This window comes from Nothobranchius furzeri, chromosome 15 (genome assembly GCF_043380555.1).
Source record: "Nothobranchius furzeri strain GRZ-AD chromosome 15, NfurGRZ-RIMD1, whole genome shotgun sequence".
NCBI lineage: Eukaryota > Metazoa > Chordata > Actinopteri > Cyprinodontiformes > Nothobranchiidae > Nothobranchius > Nothobranchius furzeri.
The window spans coordinates 60894985-60915580 of NC_091755.1; the positions used below are offsets into that span (position 1 = coordinate 60894985).

General features: G+C 40.5%; 2 protein-coding genes across 4 annotated transcripts in view; one reads left to right on the forward strand and one right to left on the reverse strand.

The window, feature by feature from the left end:
- Positions 1-7606, forward strand: part of slc26a6l2 (solute carrier family 26 member 6, like 2) — an 11525-nt gene extending 3919 nt beyond the window's left edge. The window contains exons 6-19 of one of the 3 annotated variants that reach the window (XM_054745982.2): positions 477-629; positions 773-855; positions 1214-1361; positions 3951-4064; positions 4307-4384; positions 4509-4604; positions 4692-4798; positions 4900-4969; positions 5236-5328; positions 5459-5557; positions 5644-5991; positions 6082-6136; positions 6270-6400; positions 6478-7606. In XM_054745982.2, the coding sequence (XP_054601957.2) occupies positions 477-629; positions 773-855; positions 1214-1361; positions 3951-4064; positions 4307-4384; positions 4509-4604; positions 4692-4798; positions 4900-4969; positions 5236-5328; positions 5459-5557; positions 5644-5991; positions 6082-6136; positions 6270-6400; positions 6478-6504 (1602 nt within the window). In that variant the 3' untranslated portion in view covers positions 6505-7606. Of the gene's footprint in view, positions 1-476; positions 630-772; positions 856-1213; positions 1362-3950; positions 4065-4306; positions 4385-4508; positions 4605-4691; positions 4799-4899; positions 4970-5235; positions 5329-5458; positions 5558-5643; positions 5992-6081; positions 6401-6477 lie in introns of all 3 variants that reach the window. The other 2 variants (XR_008564286.2, XR_008564287.2) reach the window with 2 other exon arrangements.
- si:ch211-117c9.5 (sodium- and chloride-dependent creatine transporter 1) overlaps positions 7457-20596 on the reverse strand; it is a 21660-nt gene continuing 8520 nt past the window's right edge. Inside the window, exons 6-14 of the mRNA XM_015968035.3 lie at positions 19928-20062; positions 19721-19824; positions 16000-16124; positions 15782-15894; positions 14185-14325; positions 9838-9940; positions 9665-9765; positions 9422-9592; positions 7457-9302 (exon numbers count right to left, since the gene is read on the reverse strand). Of these exons, the coding sequence (XP_015823521.3) occupies positions 9174-9302; positions 9422-9592; positions 9665-9765; positions 9838-9940; positions 14185-14325; positions 15782-15894; positions 16000-16124; positions 19721-19824; positions 19928-20062 (1122 nt within the window). The 3' untranslated portion in view covers positions 7457-9173. The remainder of the gene's footprint in view (positions 9303-9421; positions 9593-9664; positions 9766-9837; positions 9941-14184; positions 14326-15781; positions 15895-15999; positions 16125-19720; positions 19825-19927; positions 20063-20596) is intronic.

Below are 20596 nucleotides of genomic sequence, written 5' to 3' on the forward strand. Positions count from 1 at the left end.
TACAAAACCATAATGTCTGAACACTGAAGTATCTAAATATACACAGCAGTCAGCTGACAAGCTCTTGCATGTGACAGTGAGGTAATTGTTTCACTACTGGACTGACAACTGGGAGCAGGTATTTCCTACCTGTGTTATTTTTTTCTTTTTGAAAAAACAAAACAAAACAGATATAGCATTTTTTTAAAGGTTTACCTGGTGACAAGTCAAGGTAAACTGGATGACTGCAGCCACATCCTGCTGGTGATAAACTTCACATGTTGTTTGCATGGATACATAAAAAATAAAAATAAAAAAGAAACTGCTTCAGCAGCTCAAAATGTACAAAATTAGTGAGTTAAAAAAGACTTTGTGCAGTGAAAAACACAATGAAATAAAACAAACTGATCGCTTAAAGGTTTCTGGCCATCATTTATTGGATTTCCAGCTGTTCCATCAGTGACTTTTGCTTCCTCCCTGAACTTCTCTTCTCACAGACTCTGGTGGATATTTGCAAACTGCTGCCTCAGACCAGGGCTCCAGAGCTGGTGATCAGCCTGGTGGCAATCACGGTTCTCATTGTGGTCAAAGAAATCAATGAACGCCACAGACAGAAGCTTCCCCTGCCATTCCCCATCGAGCTCCTAGTAGTAAGTCACTCGCACTCTGTGTTGAGTCCAGCAGGGGACACAATGATCCCACTTATCTGAGCAAGATCCAAAGTGAAAAATAATAATTGACTCAGTTTGCTAATATAAACCAACTCTGCTTTTGCATTTATCCCCCAAAACAGATCATAGCAGCAACAATCATCACCCACTTCTGCGGCCTCCCCGCTACGTACCGCGTGGATGTGGTTGGAGAGATTCCCAGTGGGTGAGTTCTTCTTCATGGGTTTGTAAAGTATCTGTGGGTTAAAAAGAAAGAGGAAGTCAGACACAAAAACCCCACAGGTCACAACTGCCAGAAATGCTGAGCTATAATTAAGACAAAAAATAATAATAAAAACAGCAGCACAATGTGTGTGCAGTTGCGGTTTCTGCTGAAACCTTGTGGAAAATCTCATGTGAGGAGAAAATCTCTATGTAAGCTGAGTTTCTCTAAGTAAAAGAGAAGAAAAGCTTACATTTTGATACATCATAGAAAAGCTTCTTGAGTTGGGCTTCTAGAAATGGTGGCAGTTTGTTTGTGATTACAGTGAATCCTGAACCCCTCTTTGCTTCTTTTGCTCCAGGCTCAAGGCCCCTCGTGCTCCTGATCCGACTTTATTTTCACAGATTATAGGTGATGCTTTCGCTGTGGCCATCGTGGGTTATGCCATCACCATTTCTTTGGGTAAAACGTTCGCCCTCAAACATGGCTACAAAGTGGACAGCAATCAGGTGAGAGACACAGCTGACTGAAGGTTTGATCTCTATCGCTGTCCCGATGTGAAACTTTAATCCCGCGCTGTCAGTCAGGACTGCCACGTCAGCAAATACATGACTCAGGTCGGTCCTGATCAAACATCAAAGGCAGGAAGAAATCCACTCACAAACCTTCACAGACTCTTTCAGCTTTGCTAGTTTTCCCCCAAATGATGTTCAGAAATATTATTGTATTCTGATCATGAAACTGTCAGAGGATAAAGGCAACAAAAAATAATAATAGTAATACATCAAACTTATATAGCGCTTTTTAGGACACTCAAAGATGCTTTTATGCACTCTCACATTCACACACTGCTAGTGATGGTAAGCTACTTTGTAGCCACAGCCGCTCTGGGGCGGTCTGACAGCTAACTAAACTAACTGAAGTGTCTCTCGCTGTATTGAATCCAATCCAACTTTTTTTAAAGCACACTAAATCAACCAGCACTGGACCAAAGTGCTCTGTAGCAATTTCAGTAAAGAGCAATAACTAAGATGTAATTGCATTCATTATATACGATAAATAAAACACAAGAACAGCTGGGTGCCTACAACGGAATCCTGTGGGATACCACAAAAGAGAAGACCTGGGTAGGACAAACGGTCTAACTCAAAAACTTCTCTCCTCCATGCTGGAGGCCTGCACCACTTCAGGGGCACATCCCTCATGCACCCTCTGCTTCAAATGAGAAAGTAAAATGCCATGGTCCACCAATAAAATGCAGATGTTAAATTTACAAAAAGACACATGAGCAACATCCAAATAATACATCATTAAATGTTTCTAAAGATTTTTAAACTGGACTTGAAGAAATCACAAAAGTCTTTCGACACCACTCAGACTCTGACCCGTGATCCGTAACATGACTTGGACCTGAGCCTGTAGCCTTGAAATACTTGATACAGGTTGAACATAAAATATTAATGTTTCTCGGGAATTGCAACATCAGGACTCACTTTATTTCGGATCAAGTTGCATTCGCTGCTTGTTCTGTCAAATGAAAACATTCTTTACGAAGCATTTGTTGTTTTGGAAATCATTTTTTATCCTTCTGTAAAATTAAATGATTAAATGATTGTTTAGGACTAAGAATTTCTAGTCCTGGATGTCACTTGATATGCCTCGGAACTTACAAGTGACTTGTTACTTACTCCATACTTATTTGAGACTTGTGGTAAAATGCCTTGCTCCCACCTCTGCAGCTGATAGTTCTCAGCCAACTGAACTTCTTTCTTTTTAACTATAACCATGATTTTATTTTATTTAAATGCACTTTGCTTCTTTTCTAAGGAACTTAACCCAAAACACAAAAGCGCAGAATTTAAAATTGTTTCAAACAATAAAACCTTCAGAAAATGTGTCCCATCTCAGATGTGATTTGTCAAATCCTTGTATCAAAAAGTAAATAAAAATACTGATTTTATTCATAAAATTTAGTTTATCTGAAAGTTGTACAAAATATATTTCAACAGAAAAGCAGTTTTTTTTTACCATGGCTCAAAAAGTGAACAGTCTCATCACAAAATTACATTTGAACACATCTAGAAATACAAACGTGTTTTAAATGTGATTTTTGTATTTTATTTTAAGTGATTTATGTACTATTTATTAATTAGCATGATTTTTAACTTAATATTAAATATATTGATATATAAACATTTTTATTTTTTACTGCATCTGCAACTGCATAAAAATATTTTAGATGTATTTCTTTCATCTAATTTTCCCTAATGATAAATATATTTTCAATGTTATTTTTATAATAATAATAATAATAATAATAATAATAATAATAATAATAATAATAATAATAATAATAATAATAATAATAATAATTATTATTATTATTATTATTATTATTATTATTATTATTATTATTATTATTATCATTATTATTGTAAATTGCCTGTATTTGATAAAGCACCTTCTAGAGTCCTGGGACCCCCCAAGGTTCTTTACAACACAATCAGTCATCCACACATTCACACTCTGGTGGTGATGAGCTACACTGAAGCCACAGCTGCCCTGGGGCGCACTGAAAGATGTGAGGCTGCCGAGCACTGGTGCTACCGGTCCCTCTGACCACCACCAGCAGGCAAGGTGGGTTAAGTGTCTTGCCCAAGGACACAATGACAGTGACAGAGTTAGAGGGGCTCGAACCTGCAACCTTCCGATTATTATTATTATTATTATACACACGGTTTCATGTTGGGCCTGAGTCAAGCATGCTCCCACTGCGGTGAGAGACAAATTGGGAGCACTCAAAGCCTCTAAGTGATTAAATTATTAATGCTCAACAAGCTTTCTGAAGTAAAGTGTCTTAATTATGCTGGCAGCAGCGTTTAGAGAGGTTCAGTCCAGATCCGGGAGAAAATGCACAACAAACCAACATGCAAGTTTAAATAATCATGTCAACTTTGGATCGTGGGTTTGATGTTTACATCAAATTAAATCTCTTTTAGTGGATCACTGTGAGATCATATCCTATCAGAGTCAACAGTCCTCTTTTTTCAAGCCTGTATGTGTGTTTAATGTTTATATAACTGATTTCTGTTTTCTAGGAGCTGGTTGCAGTGGGGCTCTGCAACGCCATCGGTGCTTGTTTCTGGTGTTACGCAGTGACTTCCTCTTTGTCTCGGAGTCTTGTCCAGGAGAGCACTGGGGGAAGGACACAAGTAAAGCAAATGTCTATATGATCAGAGTGTGAATATAGTGCACTGTAATGGTTTCATAAAGATAACATGTCTTAAAGAGATGCCTTGAATAGAATTTGATCTTAATCTACATATCATTCATTTAGGTCAGCTGATTAAAGCGTTTCACTTCAGGTTTAGCAGTAGATTGTGTGTGTGTATGTTTGATTATGGTGTTTAGTTAGAGAGCACTAACTAACTTCTGTGTTCTTCTGTCGTATCAGATTGCAGGGGTGGTCTCTTCAGTAGTTGTGCTGATCGCAGTTTTGAAAATCGGTTCCTTGTTTGAAGATCTCCCCAAGGTATTGGTTTCAACCACCTTTCATTCTCAGCACCACTCCTGATGATTCAGACGCAGTAAGCCATATGTGTGTGTGTGTGTGTGTGTGTGTGCGCGCGCGCGTGTGTGTGTGTATTATTCCTCAGGCCGTCTTGTCCACCATCGTGTTTGTGAATTTGAAAGGAATGTTTAAGCAGTTCATGGACGTGTCCTTGCTGTGGAAAACCAACAAGGTTGACCTGGTGAGATTTAATCTTCCTGATCCACTGCTGCTCCTCTTGTTGCACTATTGGAGTCCACTGATGGACTGGTAAATTCCCATCATGCAGCTGGTGTGGCTGGTGACGTTTGTTAGTACCATCCTGCTCAATCTGGACATGGGTCTGGCTGTCTCCATCGGCTTTTCCATGCTCACCATCATCTTCAGAGCACAAGTGTAACAACCTTCTGATCATTAATTATTGATGTAGAAAAAACAAACAGTCACAGCTCTCAGAGGGAAGCTTGTTGTAACTCTGGCATTTTCATTCCTTTCAGGCCACGCTACTCCATCCTGGGCAACGTACCAGACACTGACCTGTATCTAGACATGGAGACCTACAGGGCGGTGAGAGCGATACTCAGAATTACACACGTCCACAGAGAATTAAAGGCAAAGTTGTTTAAACCTGGAAAGATAACTCCTCAGATGAAGTCCTCAGATGTACTCGTATAAACTGTTTTAGATGTATCGATAAAGACATTCAGACTTTAATAAGTGGTCATATTTACAGAACAATAGCTGCTTTATGCATTTTTATTTATTAGTCTAGTTTACAAAACAGCAATTTACTAGATGTGTCTTTAATTTTCTTTTCAAATTCTCCCGCGCAGGCCAGAGAGATTCCAGGAATAAAAATCATCCGCTCATCAGCAACCATTAACTTCACAAATGCTGAGATGTACAGGGAATTCCTTCAGGAGAAGGTGTGTGTGTGTGTGTGTGTGTGTGTGTGTGTGTGTGTGGGCCTTATCAGCAGCTTCATTTGATTTCCAGATCTTTTCAATCTGTCTCACTTTCTCTATCCTAACTGTGACCCCTGGACATTTCTTGCAGAGTGGAATTGAATTTGCAAAGATGCAAGCAGAGAAGAAGAAACAAGATGCAAAGCAGAGGTGTGAGCAAAAGAAAAACAAAAAGGAGGCAAAGAAAAAGGTGTGGGATACAAAAGATCACGCTAAAATCCTGATTATTTAAGCTACTTTTACTTTTTCTGATTGTTGCTTTTACTTTTAATTTAGCAGAATAAAACCATGATCCATTTGAACAATACTTTCATCTCTCTGAGGGATTTGGAGCTGAACGGGGGAAACGAATGTGCAGTAACAAAGGAGAAGTGTAACCAGACAGAAGTGGCTTTAGACCTGACAAACACAAGTCCCAGTAAAGGTCAGGTGAACTGGGCCTACCAAGCGGACACCAACATGTCAGACTCAGATTCAGACTCACGCTCCCACACTGATGAGGCCCCAGAGGTTCTCTATCAAGGAGATGAAACCAGTACCTTCAGATCAGACATTCACAGTGTCATCCTGGACATGTCCACAACCAGCTCTGTGGACACGGTCACCGTGAAATTTATGAAAACTGTACGTGTTTTGAGATGGTTATTTTCTGGGCAAGAGTTTAATCTACACTCTAACAATTAGTTGTTTTAAATTTTTTCTACGAAATTCCAGATTTTCAGGGAATTTAAAGAAGTTGATATGGACATCTATCTAGCAAGCTGTCAAGGTAACGACCACACCAGACAAAACAGATGGCTGATAAATTCAAGGTCCCGGCTTTGGTCACATTCCTCCCATGTGACAGAAAAAAATCAAAAATATGTGTGCATTTTTGTTGTTGTTGTCTGGTTAAATATTAGTGTGTGTGGTGGAGCAGCTGGAGAAGGCTGACTTCTTCTCTGAGCTCGTCCCAAAGAGCATACTGTTTGTCTCGGTTCATGACGCAGTGCTGCATGTTCTCAGGAAGCGGGAGCAGACTGACTCCATGACTGTAAGTGGATCTTCATCACATTCATGATCACAAACTTACATTTTTGCTCATGCAGGTCTAATCCTCTCTCTATCCAGGGTACTGCTTGTGATACTCAAATGTGACCAGCAGGGGTCACATTACTTCAAATTCGGCCATCTTCATCCCCCTCTTCCTCCGCCCTCTCCTCTGCCTTGCTCACCATTGGTCACCAATGTCTCCTCCCCCCTTTCTGTGGTGGAAAATGCACCCACCTTGACATGGCAGGTGGTTGTCATGGGAACACAGGGGACTGTTGCTGTGGCAACGGGCTTTTTATGATATGGTCTAATGAGATGGCAGGCAATACGTCACTGCGGCTCTCTTGCTCTGTGGTGAACGTGTGAGACACAGAGGCGGGGGATGAGTGGGAGAATGCAACAGTGGACTAATGGGAGTCTGCATTTATAGCCTGGATGAGAGAATGAAAGGCTGAATGAAAGGGGAAACAGGAGTGTGTGTGTGTGTGTGTGTGTGTGTGTGTGTGTGAGAGAGAGAGAGAGAGAGAGAGAGAGAGAGAGAGAGAGAGAGAGTGCTCGAACAGAGTTCAGTTCCTGGTTTATTCCAAAGTCCTTTAAGAATAACCTGAGAGGAGATAAGTGTGATAGCTGTTACATTTAAACAAAGAGGAAACGTAGCCCTCCTCACTCTTGAGTCTTCTTTTATTATCAGGTTTAGTCGCAGCTGAATTAGTTTATTAGAATGTTTTGTTGTATTACCTCACATAAGAAAAGTCACAGCTGAGTTGTTCTGGCAACTTTCAAAGATTAAAGTTGAAAAAAAATGTTTAAAATGTCAAAAAGCCACAATAAAATGTGCTTCTGTGGACTGAAAGCTCTAAATAATAATCAAATTTGCTCACTAATACTTTTTCAATGTCCATGCATTATGCTACAAAACACGGCCATTTGTGCTGATAAACAAAATTTTAATGTAGTTTTTATGTGATCGTGGCAGTTTTCCTTATTCTGTGTGTCTGTAAATATTTAATGTTTGTTTTTATGTGAAATTGTTTAATAAAGACAAACCATTATATCCATCTTCATCCAATCATTTATTGCCTCTCTCTTTTCCATCCCCACAATCCAGTCTCCCGGCATTTCAACCAAATGCTTCTCTTTCTTTTGATATGGAAATAATTCCCATTTCCCCCTCCAAACAATAACAAGAACTCACAGATCTACAACACACAAGATACTTAAGTTAGTTTATAATACACAGCTGGAAGTGGGTGATGAGTTTTCTCATTTAGAATACACTTTTTATTCCTTTCTTACAAATGGAAGGTTTTTTTTTTTGTACACTTAATTCAGAGAACACAACTGGCAGAATTTACCAGTCAAAGGCAGTGTGACATGTAAATGAAGAAAACACTGTCATGGTCCAACACACACACACATTCACACTCCGTACAGATACGTGCAGATGCCCAAACCTGCACAGGTGTACAATGTAGGCACACACACACACACACACACACACACACACACACACACACACACACACACACACACACACACACACACACACACACACACTGACAGTTGAGTATCAGCAGCAGCAGCTGTGAGGTCTTTCATAAATTTAACGAGTTCATCTGTTTATATACTAGGGGTGGGACTCAATTAAAAAATAATCTTATTGATTAAAGGCTTTCTAATTAATTAAACTTGATTCGTCACATTGTAATCATTCAAAACTATTTCCCCTCAAGCATTTTTTTCACTCATTAAAAATAATGTTAGTGAGGCACAGATGACATTCCTACACTAAAGGTCTATTTGATTACTTTGTTCTCATTATAAAGGTAAACATTGTGGAATTTGCTGGGATGTGTAAATATCAGTATATGTTTAATTGAAGTGTAAATTGACCCGGAACATTGTAAATGTTGTGTAGTGAACCGAACACTAGGTGGCAGCAGAGCACTGATAATAGAGGTGTAGTGTAGAGTTCTGAGGAAGTTCTGCTGAGGGTTCCAAGATGAATGCTGGTCCCTCCTGCTGTAATAAAGTTCACATGGATACAGTTTCTGCCTGCCTGTTTCTACCAACTAAAATACACAACAGCAAAAAGATGTTTTTTTCTCTTTCATTTCTTGATGAAGAGTGATTTATTATGATTAATTTAATTGTAGTTTTAGTTGTGCCTGGAGAACGTAAAAAGGTTTACATAACTTTGTAGCCCAGGCTCTGTGGTCTCGGAGGTACAGCTTGATTTTGATGCTAAACACGCGGGCCCAAGCGGGAACTTTTTAACGTGTTGTTTCTTTCTAATTAATTAATTGAAATTCCCACCCCTAATATATGATGATATATTGATGTCAGTTTTTTTTTAGGTCCAAACACCCTGAAGGTTTCAGAGAGATGAGGCTGTTTAAACATTGACAAAAAAGTGCAAATAGGGAAGATATCGCAGACACAAAACACACCACAGGACGGGATGGAACAAGACAGCACAAAGGCAGGGGAAGGAGAGAGAGAGAGAGAGAGCAAAGGACCAGCAGGTAGAGCAGGAAAAGAGCAGAGTGTATGAATGCATGGATGAGGTGTGTGTTTCGGTTCCAGTGTAATCTTTGGTCCATTTTTCCAGGCTTTAAAACTGTGGGATGTGTTCCTAACTGTGTGTTAACTTTTCATTAGGCTGGTGGTGGTGGTAGTGTGTGTGTGTGTGTGTGTGTGTGTGTGTGTGTGTGTGTGTGTGTGTGTGTGTGTGTGTGTGTGTGTGTGTGTGTGTGGTTTTAAGCTCAGGAAAATCAGATGACACTTTCAAAGAGCAAGGTATTCTTGGTTCCTGTAAGGGGCAGCAGTTTGGCCTCACTCTCCGGGGCCAAGTACTCCAGGTGATGTCTGCCCAAAACTGGGGTGGTGAGGTGCTGCCAGCGCTGCAAGAAAGAAAAAAAAATCAGGCAAACCACTTCTTCTAGCAATGAAATTATCTCACACAAAAAACAGAACCAAGGAGATACATTCCTGATTTAGTGAATAGAGCATGAGCACTGACCTCCTGGAGAGATCCTTTGCAGCACAGCAGTTTATAGAGAACAGTAACAGGAATGCAGAGCATAGACGACAGAGCCAGGGCCCATCCGAGGGCTTCGCCCCAGATGGGGTAGGTGTACACTGTGTTGTAGGTCAGAGGCTTGTAGTTCACCACGTGGAACAGGAACACTCCCTTAATACACACACAGGTCTCATTAGTTTTATGCATGAAGGTGTGGCTTACTGCATGTGAAGCTGCACGTACCACACAGACAAAAGGCGTGATGTAGGACCAGCACCACTTCATGTAGGGTAGGGGCTGATAACCAATCATACGGGCCACGTCGTCCATGAAACGGTCCGCCCCTGGAGTGTAGAGGAGGCTGTGATTGTAGAGTTCAACAACATTTTTTCTGTAGCTACGAGGTGTAAACTCACCATAAACCCATGCGATGACTACACACTCCCAGAAGGCCTGCCATAACAGAGTGATGCCACTGGCAGAGTAGTAATCAAACAGCTGGAATACATACATCCCCCCCTGAAGAAACAATGAGAACAATCAGTTAAAGACCAAGTTCACTCATTCTTCAACACCTCTGCAGTGGTCTCAGGTATAAATGAATGCCTTGTGAGTTGATCTCTGTGAGGGGAAAAGCTCTGGTGTTCCTATTTCAGGAAGTAGAGGTTAGCCAGATGAGAGCAGCGCAGAACAAAGCAGTATTCCTGATATTCAGACATCTGACACCTGATTGGTAACAGCAACGCGATTCTACCGCTGATTCTGTTTGCTCTGCAATGTGAAAGAATTCTGTCATGTTGTGGGGTTGCTAATGCTAATGGTTAGCTTCTACTATCCAAGACACTCTCTCCTGCATGCTAAATCAACATGAGCCTTCCTGGAGATGAGCCAAGATGGGTGATTCCTTGAATGCTATTGGACATTACGACATGGAATTGACTGGCTTTTCTGACATGAGCATTTCCTGATTTATTTTCTTTTAATGTCTGATGCAGAAAATAGGCTTAGAAGACCATTTCCACATTTAGCTTGTATGTGAAACTCATGCCAACACACTAGCATCGGCTCCACTCCGCTTCACTCCACTCTGTCCGCCCCAGCCCAGCCGCGTTCGTTCCACACTGCCTTATGAATATGGACGTGATTTAGCAAAAGAGGTGGTCTGTGATGTCATGAGCGCATCTCCGAACACGTGGGCGGAGCAAAAGAGCGTGGAGAAGTCTGCAGTGTCTACATTATTAAACAAAAGCGGCCTGAGCAGCCTTGCTTTGGGAGACTCTGATATTGCATCCTGCTTTGTTGTTTCTGGCAGCACGGTAATTGTGTGTGTGTGTGTGTGTGTGTGTCTAAATAGTCCAAAGTTGATGAAGCCGTTTCAAACGAGCCGTTGCTATCTTTGTATCAGTAACATCCCGCCCACCAACAGATTGCTGCAATTGGTCCACCAAACCAATAGAAGGCTGTGGTTGGTCCGCTATGGATGTCAGTCAGCGGGGCAGTCCGCCATTACATTGTGACAGAACTACATAAAACATCAAATAATACATCGTTTTTCTAAATAAACATGCTGTGAGTTGGTTAGCAGTTTCTATAGAAAAGTTTCACTTTATTACAAAAACAGAAATATAATCTATTGACACTTTGATAAAAAAGTTACTAAAATAATTAAATTGTTTTATTTGTTTTTTCCCAGTCAGTGCATAATGTTTAGCATTAATATGCCTTCTATTTAGAGTAGCTACCAATGCATGTTGTGACATTTAAAAGACTTAAATGCTGTTTTTAAGGCAAAGTATTCCAAGTATTTAGAATACAGGATTATCCAAAGTAACGGACTACGTTACAAAATACCTTTTAAAGCAGGAATTCATTGTTCTGTAAGTAAATAAATTTACAAAGTATTCTCCCCAACACTGTATAAGGCAGAGACTTAGATACATTTATCTGTGTAAACGTAGTCACTATGTGATTTATACCTGAGAAGTTTCACCTTAAGGAAGACTCAAGGTCTGAGGTTTTCTTTGGATTCTTAGAAATCTTTAAAGGATCCTCACAGGAAATCCAATGGAGACGAAGTGAGGACTTCCTGGAATGCATTTTCCATCTCAGATCAATATGGTAAATGGCCTGTATTTGATATAGCGCCTTCTAGAGTCCTGGAACCCCCCAAGGCGCTTTACAACACAATCAGTCATTCACCCATTCACACACACATTCACACACTGGTGGTGATGAGCTACGATGTAGCCACAGCTGCCCTTGGGCACACTGACAGAGGCGAGGCTGCCGAGCACTGGCGCCACCGGTCCCTCTGACCACCACCAGCAGGCAACGTGGGTGAAGTGTCTTGCCCAAGGACACAACGACAGCGACAGACTGAGCGGGGCTCGAACCTGCAACCTTCTGATTACGGGGCGAGCACTTAACTCCTGTGCCACCGTCGCCCCAATATCAAAGGGAAGGGATCACCAGAAAGGCCACGTTAACTTCCCATTATGTATTAAGCTTTGTTTAACCGTATGTACAGTCTATGGTTTAACCTTACACCAAATGTGACATCAGGCATTTGAAAGACTTTTGAAACATTAAATTTAAGAAGACTTTAGAGGTTACTAAATTTTTCCGTACCAATAATTGTTTTTTTTTTCCGCTGTGTGTGCTCCCACGTCTCCAGCTCCAGACCAGCTGATGCGGAGACCCTTATGAGGAAGTAACACAGCACCGTTGCAGAAGCGAGGAACTTGTTTCGCTGAATCTCAGCAATGCAGACACATTTGGAATGCTTACAAAGTGAGCGACGTGGACATATTCTCTCTTTTTGACCTAAATTGGAAGTCGAGACGTTTTTCTGTTTATGAGGGGACGTCAGCTCTTTTTCATGTGAACACACACAATAATAGGGAATAAATAGTATGATGCTCCTTTTTGATTTAATGCAATGATAAATTTGGATTACGGTCATAATTTTCAATTAATCTGTTTTCTTATTTGCTTACAGGAAATACAACAAACATAGAACTCATGTAAAACTGTATTTGAGTAAGAAAACTGACTCCCTGAGGTGTTTATACAGAATTAGTGTCACACTGTGAGTAGGGGGGAGTTTAGGACAGAATTAGAGGTTGTTTCTTTGGAATATTCCCATGTGTTTGTGTTGAGATACCCTTTGATATCATTGTTTATGCATTCTTCTTGTCAGGCAGGAGTCTCGGTTGGTGTTGCCAGCGAGACTTTTCAGCTAAACAGAATCGTAACTGAGATGTTGTTGACTCCATGCTGAAATGGTGGATAAAAAGTAGAACTTGAGTGTTTCTAAGGATCAGAATGTAGGTCAGACTGCATCAGCAGCTTGGCACTTCGTTACAGTCAGGTGACTTTGCTAAGAATGTGCTTATACAAAAATATAAGTACACAGTCATGCAGGAGATTCACAGCAAAACCTCACAAAGACAAGTTCATTTGATTCAATTTGTGTTAAAAAAACACTAAAATGTGTAACACACTGATTCTCAGTAAAGTCACTGAATCAAAACTCAATAATGGGTAAAAAAAAGGCAGCTCCATCTTTTAGAGAAATTGTTATTGATCCTCTATTTACCATCCTGATCCTCTCTCTCTCTCTCTCTCTCTCTCTCTCTCTCTCTCTCTCTCTCTGTGTGTGTGTGTGTGTGTGCCTCCTCACAGCAGTGAAGGAAAGAGAAAACGGCTTCATTGAGAGACTCGTTAACTCCACAGCTTCCAGAATGATAATGAATCGCGCATGTGGGAAGCCCACTCGAGCCAGTTCTATCTGCCAATCGGATGCTTCTGTCGTGTTCTGTGTCCCTTTGGTCCCTAGCCCCCTCCAGGTGTCCCCTCACGTTCTGTGTCCTTGTAGCCCCAGCCCTTTTTGTCCCCAGCTCCCTCCAGGTTTTCCTCATGTTCTCTTAGTCTCCCCACTGTAGTTTCTATAGGTTTATTATTTCAGTTTCTTAGTCTCCTTTAGTGTGTATGTGTGTGTTCCCTTTCCCAGTTAGGTCTGGTTTCCTCCCCTGCTCCGTTCTGCTCCTCCTCTCTGTTATTGGTTTCACCTGTTCCCAATTCCCCACGCACCTGCTCCTCGTCTCCTATCACCCCAGCCCTGTGTATATAACCCTGTCTGTGTCTCCAGTGTTTGTCGGTTGATTGTCTTTTGTCAGCGTTGTTTTTGTACCCCTCTAATAACTATAGATCCTGGCTCATGAGTGAGCTTTTATTTTTTTGGAACTTTTGAACTTTGGCTTAGATTCCTGCAGTTTTTGCTTTTTAGTTCTCACCCTAAATAAAAGGATTCTTTATTTATACAACCTCTCCAGCCTTGAGTTGTGGTGTTCTGTGTTTTGGGTCCAATCCTCTTGCGCCCACAGCGTGACAGCTCCCCCTAATGGTATGCGTGCTTTTGAGCCAGCCAATCGGTCAGCAGTGGGTGTGTCAGCCCTGTTTGACTCCAAGCAGCCTTCCTAAGAGGGCTGAAAAGACGTCCGGTTGCGCGTGGGGAAATCCAAGCAAATGAGAACTCCCAACCCGGTCCAGGTGGAGTTGAGCTGATGCTAGTGTGTAAGGGCCATCAGAGTGATGGTCAAAAATAACAAGTAAAAAGTGGCTTCTCAGTTAACTTGCTCTTTAATATAGGGACTTTTACACAGAAACATGTCAAAATGAGTGAAATATGTCATTTTCTGGAAATAGTTTATTATAAAAGTACATTAACCAAAATTTAAACAGTTGCAAAACTCTCACTGTACCTCAGTGACCATGGTCATGTCAATTAAGAAGCAGATGAAGCAGCAGATGGCAGCAACCACCTCCCGGCGCAAGGAGCCCAGGGCTGATTTAGGGGGCAACATATCCATAATTCCTGTTATCAATCCTTCTACTCCTACAAACTGAACAGAGGAAAACAGGTGGAACTAAATATATTTAAACTCAAACATCAGAGGTTTAATACACAGACTCGTGATTTTATGTACTTGGAAATAACATGTCAAAAATGATTTCATGAATACAGAAACAGGAAATAAAGACAAAGGTCCTTGTTTCTATCTGACACATCAATTCCCCTCAAACAATCAGAGATGTAATGAGAAGTTTGGTCCATTTATAGAAAACCATAGTGAACTAGACCAAACTTTGCAAAGCAAGAGGTTGGTCTAGTAATGCTCCACTGGAACCTCTGTGGCCCCCTAGCAGCATTCTGGCTGGCCAATCACAGCTCTCTATCGGGGTTCAAACCAATAGAGATCTGTGATTGGTCCATAATGGTAGGCCATGGTTTGGTGGGTGGGATGATGCGACAGAGTGGAACAAGATGGTGACAACTCAATTGAAACAGCTTTTACATCAATTTTGGACTATTTGGACTTGGGCTTTATTAGAATCGGGAGCAGATAGTTGTATTTAAGTCCTTTGTTTAGAAAAAGGATGTATTTTTGCCTTTTTCAACAGCGGACTGCCTCACTGACCGACATCCGTAGCAGTGAGAACATCTCGTTGTTCAGTAACATGTGGAGATTATTTGAAAGTCAATAGAGCATTCCTAGACTAAATCATATTTTAATTTCGTCTGGCTTATCAGGCTAGAAAACCACGCCTCATGTGTGTGACAAAGATGAGCTTTTCTAACATACACTGCAAACAATGATTTCTAATTTTTAGAAGTATTTTATTTAGTCTCAAAAGGAAATAAATTCTTCATATTCAAAAATATTTAACAAATTTTAAGCACAGCTATTTTTCTAGAGAATATCTTTTTTCTTTTTAGACAAAAAATAAGATAAAATGCCTAAAAATTTGACTTTTTTTTTTTTACTTTCTTAGGAATCATTTTTTGCAATGTAAATACTTCTTTGGAGGAAAATATTCAAGATTTCGAGATGAGCCTAGAGGAAAATAACTGTGCAGCTGATTTTCCATCAGTTCATATGAATAGCAGCATGTTCTTATGCAATGTGGCTCAAGCTGGAGGTGGGGGAAGAAAAGTAGATGGAGAAGACATGAGGGAGAAAATGGAAAGTGAGAATAAATGAATGGATTGGAGAAGACAGACACTCTTTGTGTGAATCAGACAGAAGGTCATTGAGAAATCCCCGGGCTGTTAAACAATGGATGTAGGCTCAGACACACAACAAGCAGGGTGCTAAGAAATGCCATGCTAAACTGGATAGGATTTATTTAGGGCTGTGCATATCTTCATTATTTGTGAGTTAAAGAGAGAGAGTCAGGAATACAAACAAAGGCTCAGGGGCTCTGCAGAAACTGAAATAAAAACAGAGACAAGCCATGCACTGATTTTAAACTAATGTGTTTCCTCTGTGCTCAAAGGATGATCTCAGGCAGCATTACCTGACTGTCCAGGCCCAGAATGAACAGCATGAAGAAGAACAGTGCCGCCCAGAGTGGTGCCAGAGGCATCAGAGTCACAGCCTTGGGGTAGGCTATAAAAGCCAGACCTGGACCTGCACACAAACAAACCCATTAGGAGCAAATGACTCGCACCTTCAGTTCTTACACAATAAATTAGATTTCAGGCATATCAAATGATCAGGTGACCGCATGCTCACCGCTTTCGGCCACCTTACTGATGTCCACTCCTTGTTCTGCAGCCATGAAACCAAGGACAGAGAACACCACAAAGCCCGCAAAAAAACTGGTTCCACTGTTAATGAGGGCCAAGACAAATGCATCCCTGCAGAGAGATGTAGAAAAATAACTAAACACAAAAAAGACTGAATTCAGAGAGAAAACATCCTCTTTAGAGAAAATAACAGGGGTTATATATTAAATATGTGTGTGTCTTGGGTAAGATACCCGACTTACACACACACACACACACACACACACACACACACACACACACACACACACACACACACACACACACACACAGAGGAGGTGGATCAGGATAGTAAATAGAGGATCAATAACAATTTCTCTAAAAGATGGAGCTGCCTTTGTTGTCGGTAGGTAGAAGAGAGAGAATCCATAAAACAATCCATGTTTAATTTTTTTTACCCATTATTGAGTTTTGTTTCAGTGAATTTACTGAGAATAAGTGTGTTACACATTTTAGTGTTTTTTTAACACAAATTGAATCAAATGAACTTGTCTTTGTGAGGTTTTGCTGTGAATCTCCTGCATGACTGTGTACTTATATTTTTGTATAAGCACATTCTTGGCAAAGTCACCTGACTGAAATGAAGTGCCAAGCTGCTGATGCAGTCTGACCTACATTCTGATCCTCAGAAACACTCAAGTTCTACTTTTTATCCACCATTTCAGCATGGAGTCAACAACATCTCAGTTACGATTCTGTTTAGCTGAAAAGTCTCGCTGGCAACTCCAACCGAGACTGCTGCCTGATGAGAAGAATGCATAAACAATGATATCAAAGGGTATCTCAACACAAACACATGGGAATATTTAAAAGAAACAACCTCTAATTGTCATGGTCTGCGTCCTGCATCCCCCTCATGTGTCTCCTTGTGTTCTCCATTCCTCTCTAGGTTCCCCTCATGTGTCTCCTTGTGTTCCCCAGCCCACTCCAGGTTTCCCCCTTAGGTGTTCTTCTTTGGTTTATGAGCCCCTTTAGGTCTCCAGCTCCCTCCAGGTTTCCCTCAGGTTCCCCCAGTAGTGTTTTCTGATGTAGTAATCCCATCCCTGTTGGCGTTTTTCTTCTGGTATCTTGTTTTCAGGTTCTAGTTCACTCATCTGTAGATTTATTTTACCTTGTCAGTTTTCCCCACTCAGTTAATTGGTCTAACCTGATCCCTTCTGATTACACCCCACACACCTGTCATGATTGTTTCCCTTTGTGTATAAAACCCTGTCTGTGTCTCAATGTGTTGTCGGTCCGTTGTTTATGTTAGCGTTGTCTCGTCCACCCCTCTCTTGGTCTCTAGGATTTTTTTGAGATCTCCAGGTCTGCTCTTTAAGAGAGCACTTTGCCTCTAGGTCTCTTGGTTTTCATACTAGAATTTTTGGTTTTGTCTTCCTGCCTATTGGATTTACTTTTGGACAATCACTCCAAATAAAGGATTTTTACGTTTATTTCAACTCCTGACTCATGTCTCTCTGGTTCTGCATCTTGGGTCCTAAACTCCCCCCTACTCACAGTGTGACACTAATTCTGTATAAACACCTCAGGGAGTCAGTTTTCTTACTCAAATACAGTTTTACATGAGTTCTACGTTTGTTGTATTTCCTGTAAACAAATAAGAAAACAGATTAATTGAAAATTAAGACCTTAATCCTCATTTTTCATTGCATTAAATCAAAGGGAGTGTCATGCTATTTATTCCCTATTATTGTGTGTGTTCACATGAAAAAGAGCTGACGTCCCCTCATAAACAGAAAAACGTCTCGACTTCCAATTTAGGTCAAAAAGAGAGAATATGTCCACGTCGCTCGCTTTGTAAGCATTCCAAATGTGTCTGCATTGCTGAGATTCAGCGAAACAAGTTCCTCGCTTCTGCAACGGTGCTGTGTTACTTCCTCATAAGGGTCTCCGCATCAGCTGGTCTGGAGCTGGAGACGTGGGAGCACACACAGCGGAAAAAAAAAACAATTATTGGTACGGAAAAATTTAGTAACCTCTAAAGTCTTCTTAAATTTAATGTTTCAAAAGTCTTTAAAACGCCTGATGTCACATTTGGTGTAAGGTTAAACCATAGACTGTACATACGGTTAAACAAAGCTTAATACATAATGGGAAGTTAACGTGGCCTTTCTGGTGATCCCTCCCCTTTGATATTGATCTGAGATGGAAAATGCATTCCAGGAAGTCCTCACTTCGTCTCCATTGGATTTCCTGTGAGGATCCTTTAAAGATTTCTAAGAATCCAAAGAAAACCTCAGACCTTGAGTCTTCCTTAAGGTGAAACTTCTCAGGTATAAATCACGTAGTGACTACGTTTACACAGAAAAATGTATCTAAGTCTCTACCTTATACAGTGTTGGGGAGAATACTTTGTAAATTTATTTAGTTACAGAACAATGAATTCCTGCTTTAAAAGGTATTTTGTAACGTAGTCCGTTACTTTGGATAATCCTGTATTCTAAATACTTGGAAAACTTTGCCTTAAAAACAGCATTTAAGTCTTTTAAATGTCACAACATGCATTGGTAGCTACTCTAAATAGAAGGCATATTAATGCTAAACATTATGCACTGACTGGGAAAAAACAAATAAAACAATTTAATTATTTTAGTAACTTTTTTATCAAAGTGTCAATAGATTATATTTCTGTTTTTGTAATAAAGTGAAACTTTTCTATAGAAACTGCTAACCAACTCACAGCATGTTTATTTAGAAAAACGATGTATTATTTGATGTTTTATGTAGTTCTGTCACAATGTAATGGCGGACTGCCCCGCTGACTGACATCCATAGCGGACCAACCACAGCCTTCTATTGGTTTGGTGGACCAATTGCAGCAATCTGTTGGTGGGCGGGATGTTACTGATACAAAGATAGCAACGGCTCGTTTGAAACGGCTTCATCAACTTTGGACTATTTAGACTTAGGCTTTTCTTTGATTCAAAAGCAGATAGAAGTATTTGTGTTTATTTAGAAAAACGATGTATTATTTGATGTTTTATGTAGTTCTGTCACAATGATAATGGCGGACTGCCCCGCTGACTGACATCCATAGCGGACCAACCACAGCCTTCTATTGGTTTGGTGGACCAATTGCAGCAATCTGTTGGTGGGCGGGATGTTACTGATACAAAGATAGCAACGGCTCGTTTGAAACGGCTTCATCAACTTTGGACTATTTAGACTTAGGCTTTTCTTTGATTCAAAAGCAGATAGAAGTATTTGTGTTTATTTAGAAAAAGGATGTATTAGCATCTTCTTTGACGGCATGAAGCAATGTTGACCGTAGTGGTGAGTACGTCATGTTTTTTGTTTTCCAAAAGCATGCGGGGGACTGTTAGAAAGACAACCGTTGATCCTGCCCCAATGGCGGAGAGCCATTAATAAACCGTGGCCAGACCACATACTCTACTTAACACAGATTTATTCATCTTTCGGATGGAAAGTGATTAACACACAATTGTATTGCGAAAGTAACTTTCTAAATGTTTAAAAATAGTAACGGTAACAGAATATAGTCACTCATGATTAGGGTTAGGGTAACAGCGGTACATGTATTACATGTGTTACTCCCCAACACTGGCCTTTGATCACAGTGACCGGATCCACGGTTAGGCAGTGACTTTGTGTTTGTCTCCTCAGCAACACCTGTGTCTGATTTGCTGTTGAGTAGATAATAAACTCACTGGTAACAGTTGTTATGAAAACGATTGTAGCTGCCCAACGCCGTGAGGGCACCGAGTCCAATGGCATAGGAGAAGAAAATCTGCGTGCCGGCATCGATCCACACCTACGATTGAAAAACAGGAAAAAGTACAGTTTCATTTCATTTATACGGCTTTAAAAAAGTTGCACAGAACACAAAAAAGAATGATCATCAGAAAAATAAAAACCTGCGCTTCTCCGAGTTTGGACCAGTCTGGCTTAAGGTAGTAAACAATGCCATCCAAAGCTCCAGGTAGAGTGACTCCGTGGGCCAGAAGAACCACCAGAACCAGGTAGGGGAACAAAGCTGTGAAGTACACGACCTAAAGAAAGATGGGAAACTTCAGAGCAGCAAAAGAACATGTCTTAATTCTGTGGGACCAATATGTGTGTATTGTTTGGGATGGGAAAAACAGTAAAAACATTAAAATGTTTAATTTTTTTAAGGCTTGCTGGAGCCTATTAGTTATTAAGTGTAGCAGCAACTAAGAATGTGTAAAGTACGGTCCTTATCAGTGTGATCAAGCAATTACCTGCTTTGCAAATACTCAAGTCATAAGTAGAGGCCCATTAGGCCCTTCCTGTAGTGGATGTGTAATGAGGCCTGTCATGATACTTTGGAGAAAAGGTATCCTGTAAATGAAAAACCAGACCTTCCGATATAGCAGACTGACACCTTTTCATAGTTTTATCCATGTTATGCTTTGAAATCACTATCTTATTAACTCAATGCAAAAGTAGACTGAGTGAAAATGTACAAAAGCACATTTTTATCTTTATCTGTTGTGCACATGGACAGAAAAGGTGTTATCCTGCTTTCAAACATGGTGGCAAGTTAATAATCTGCTTACAGCAGG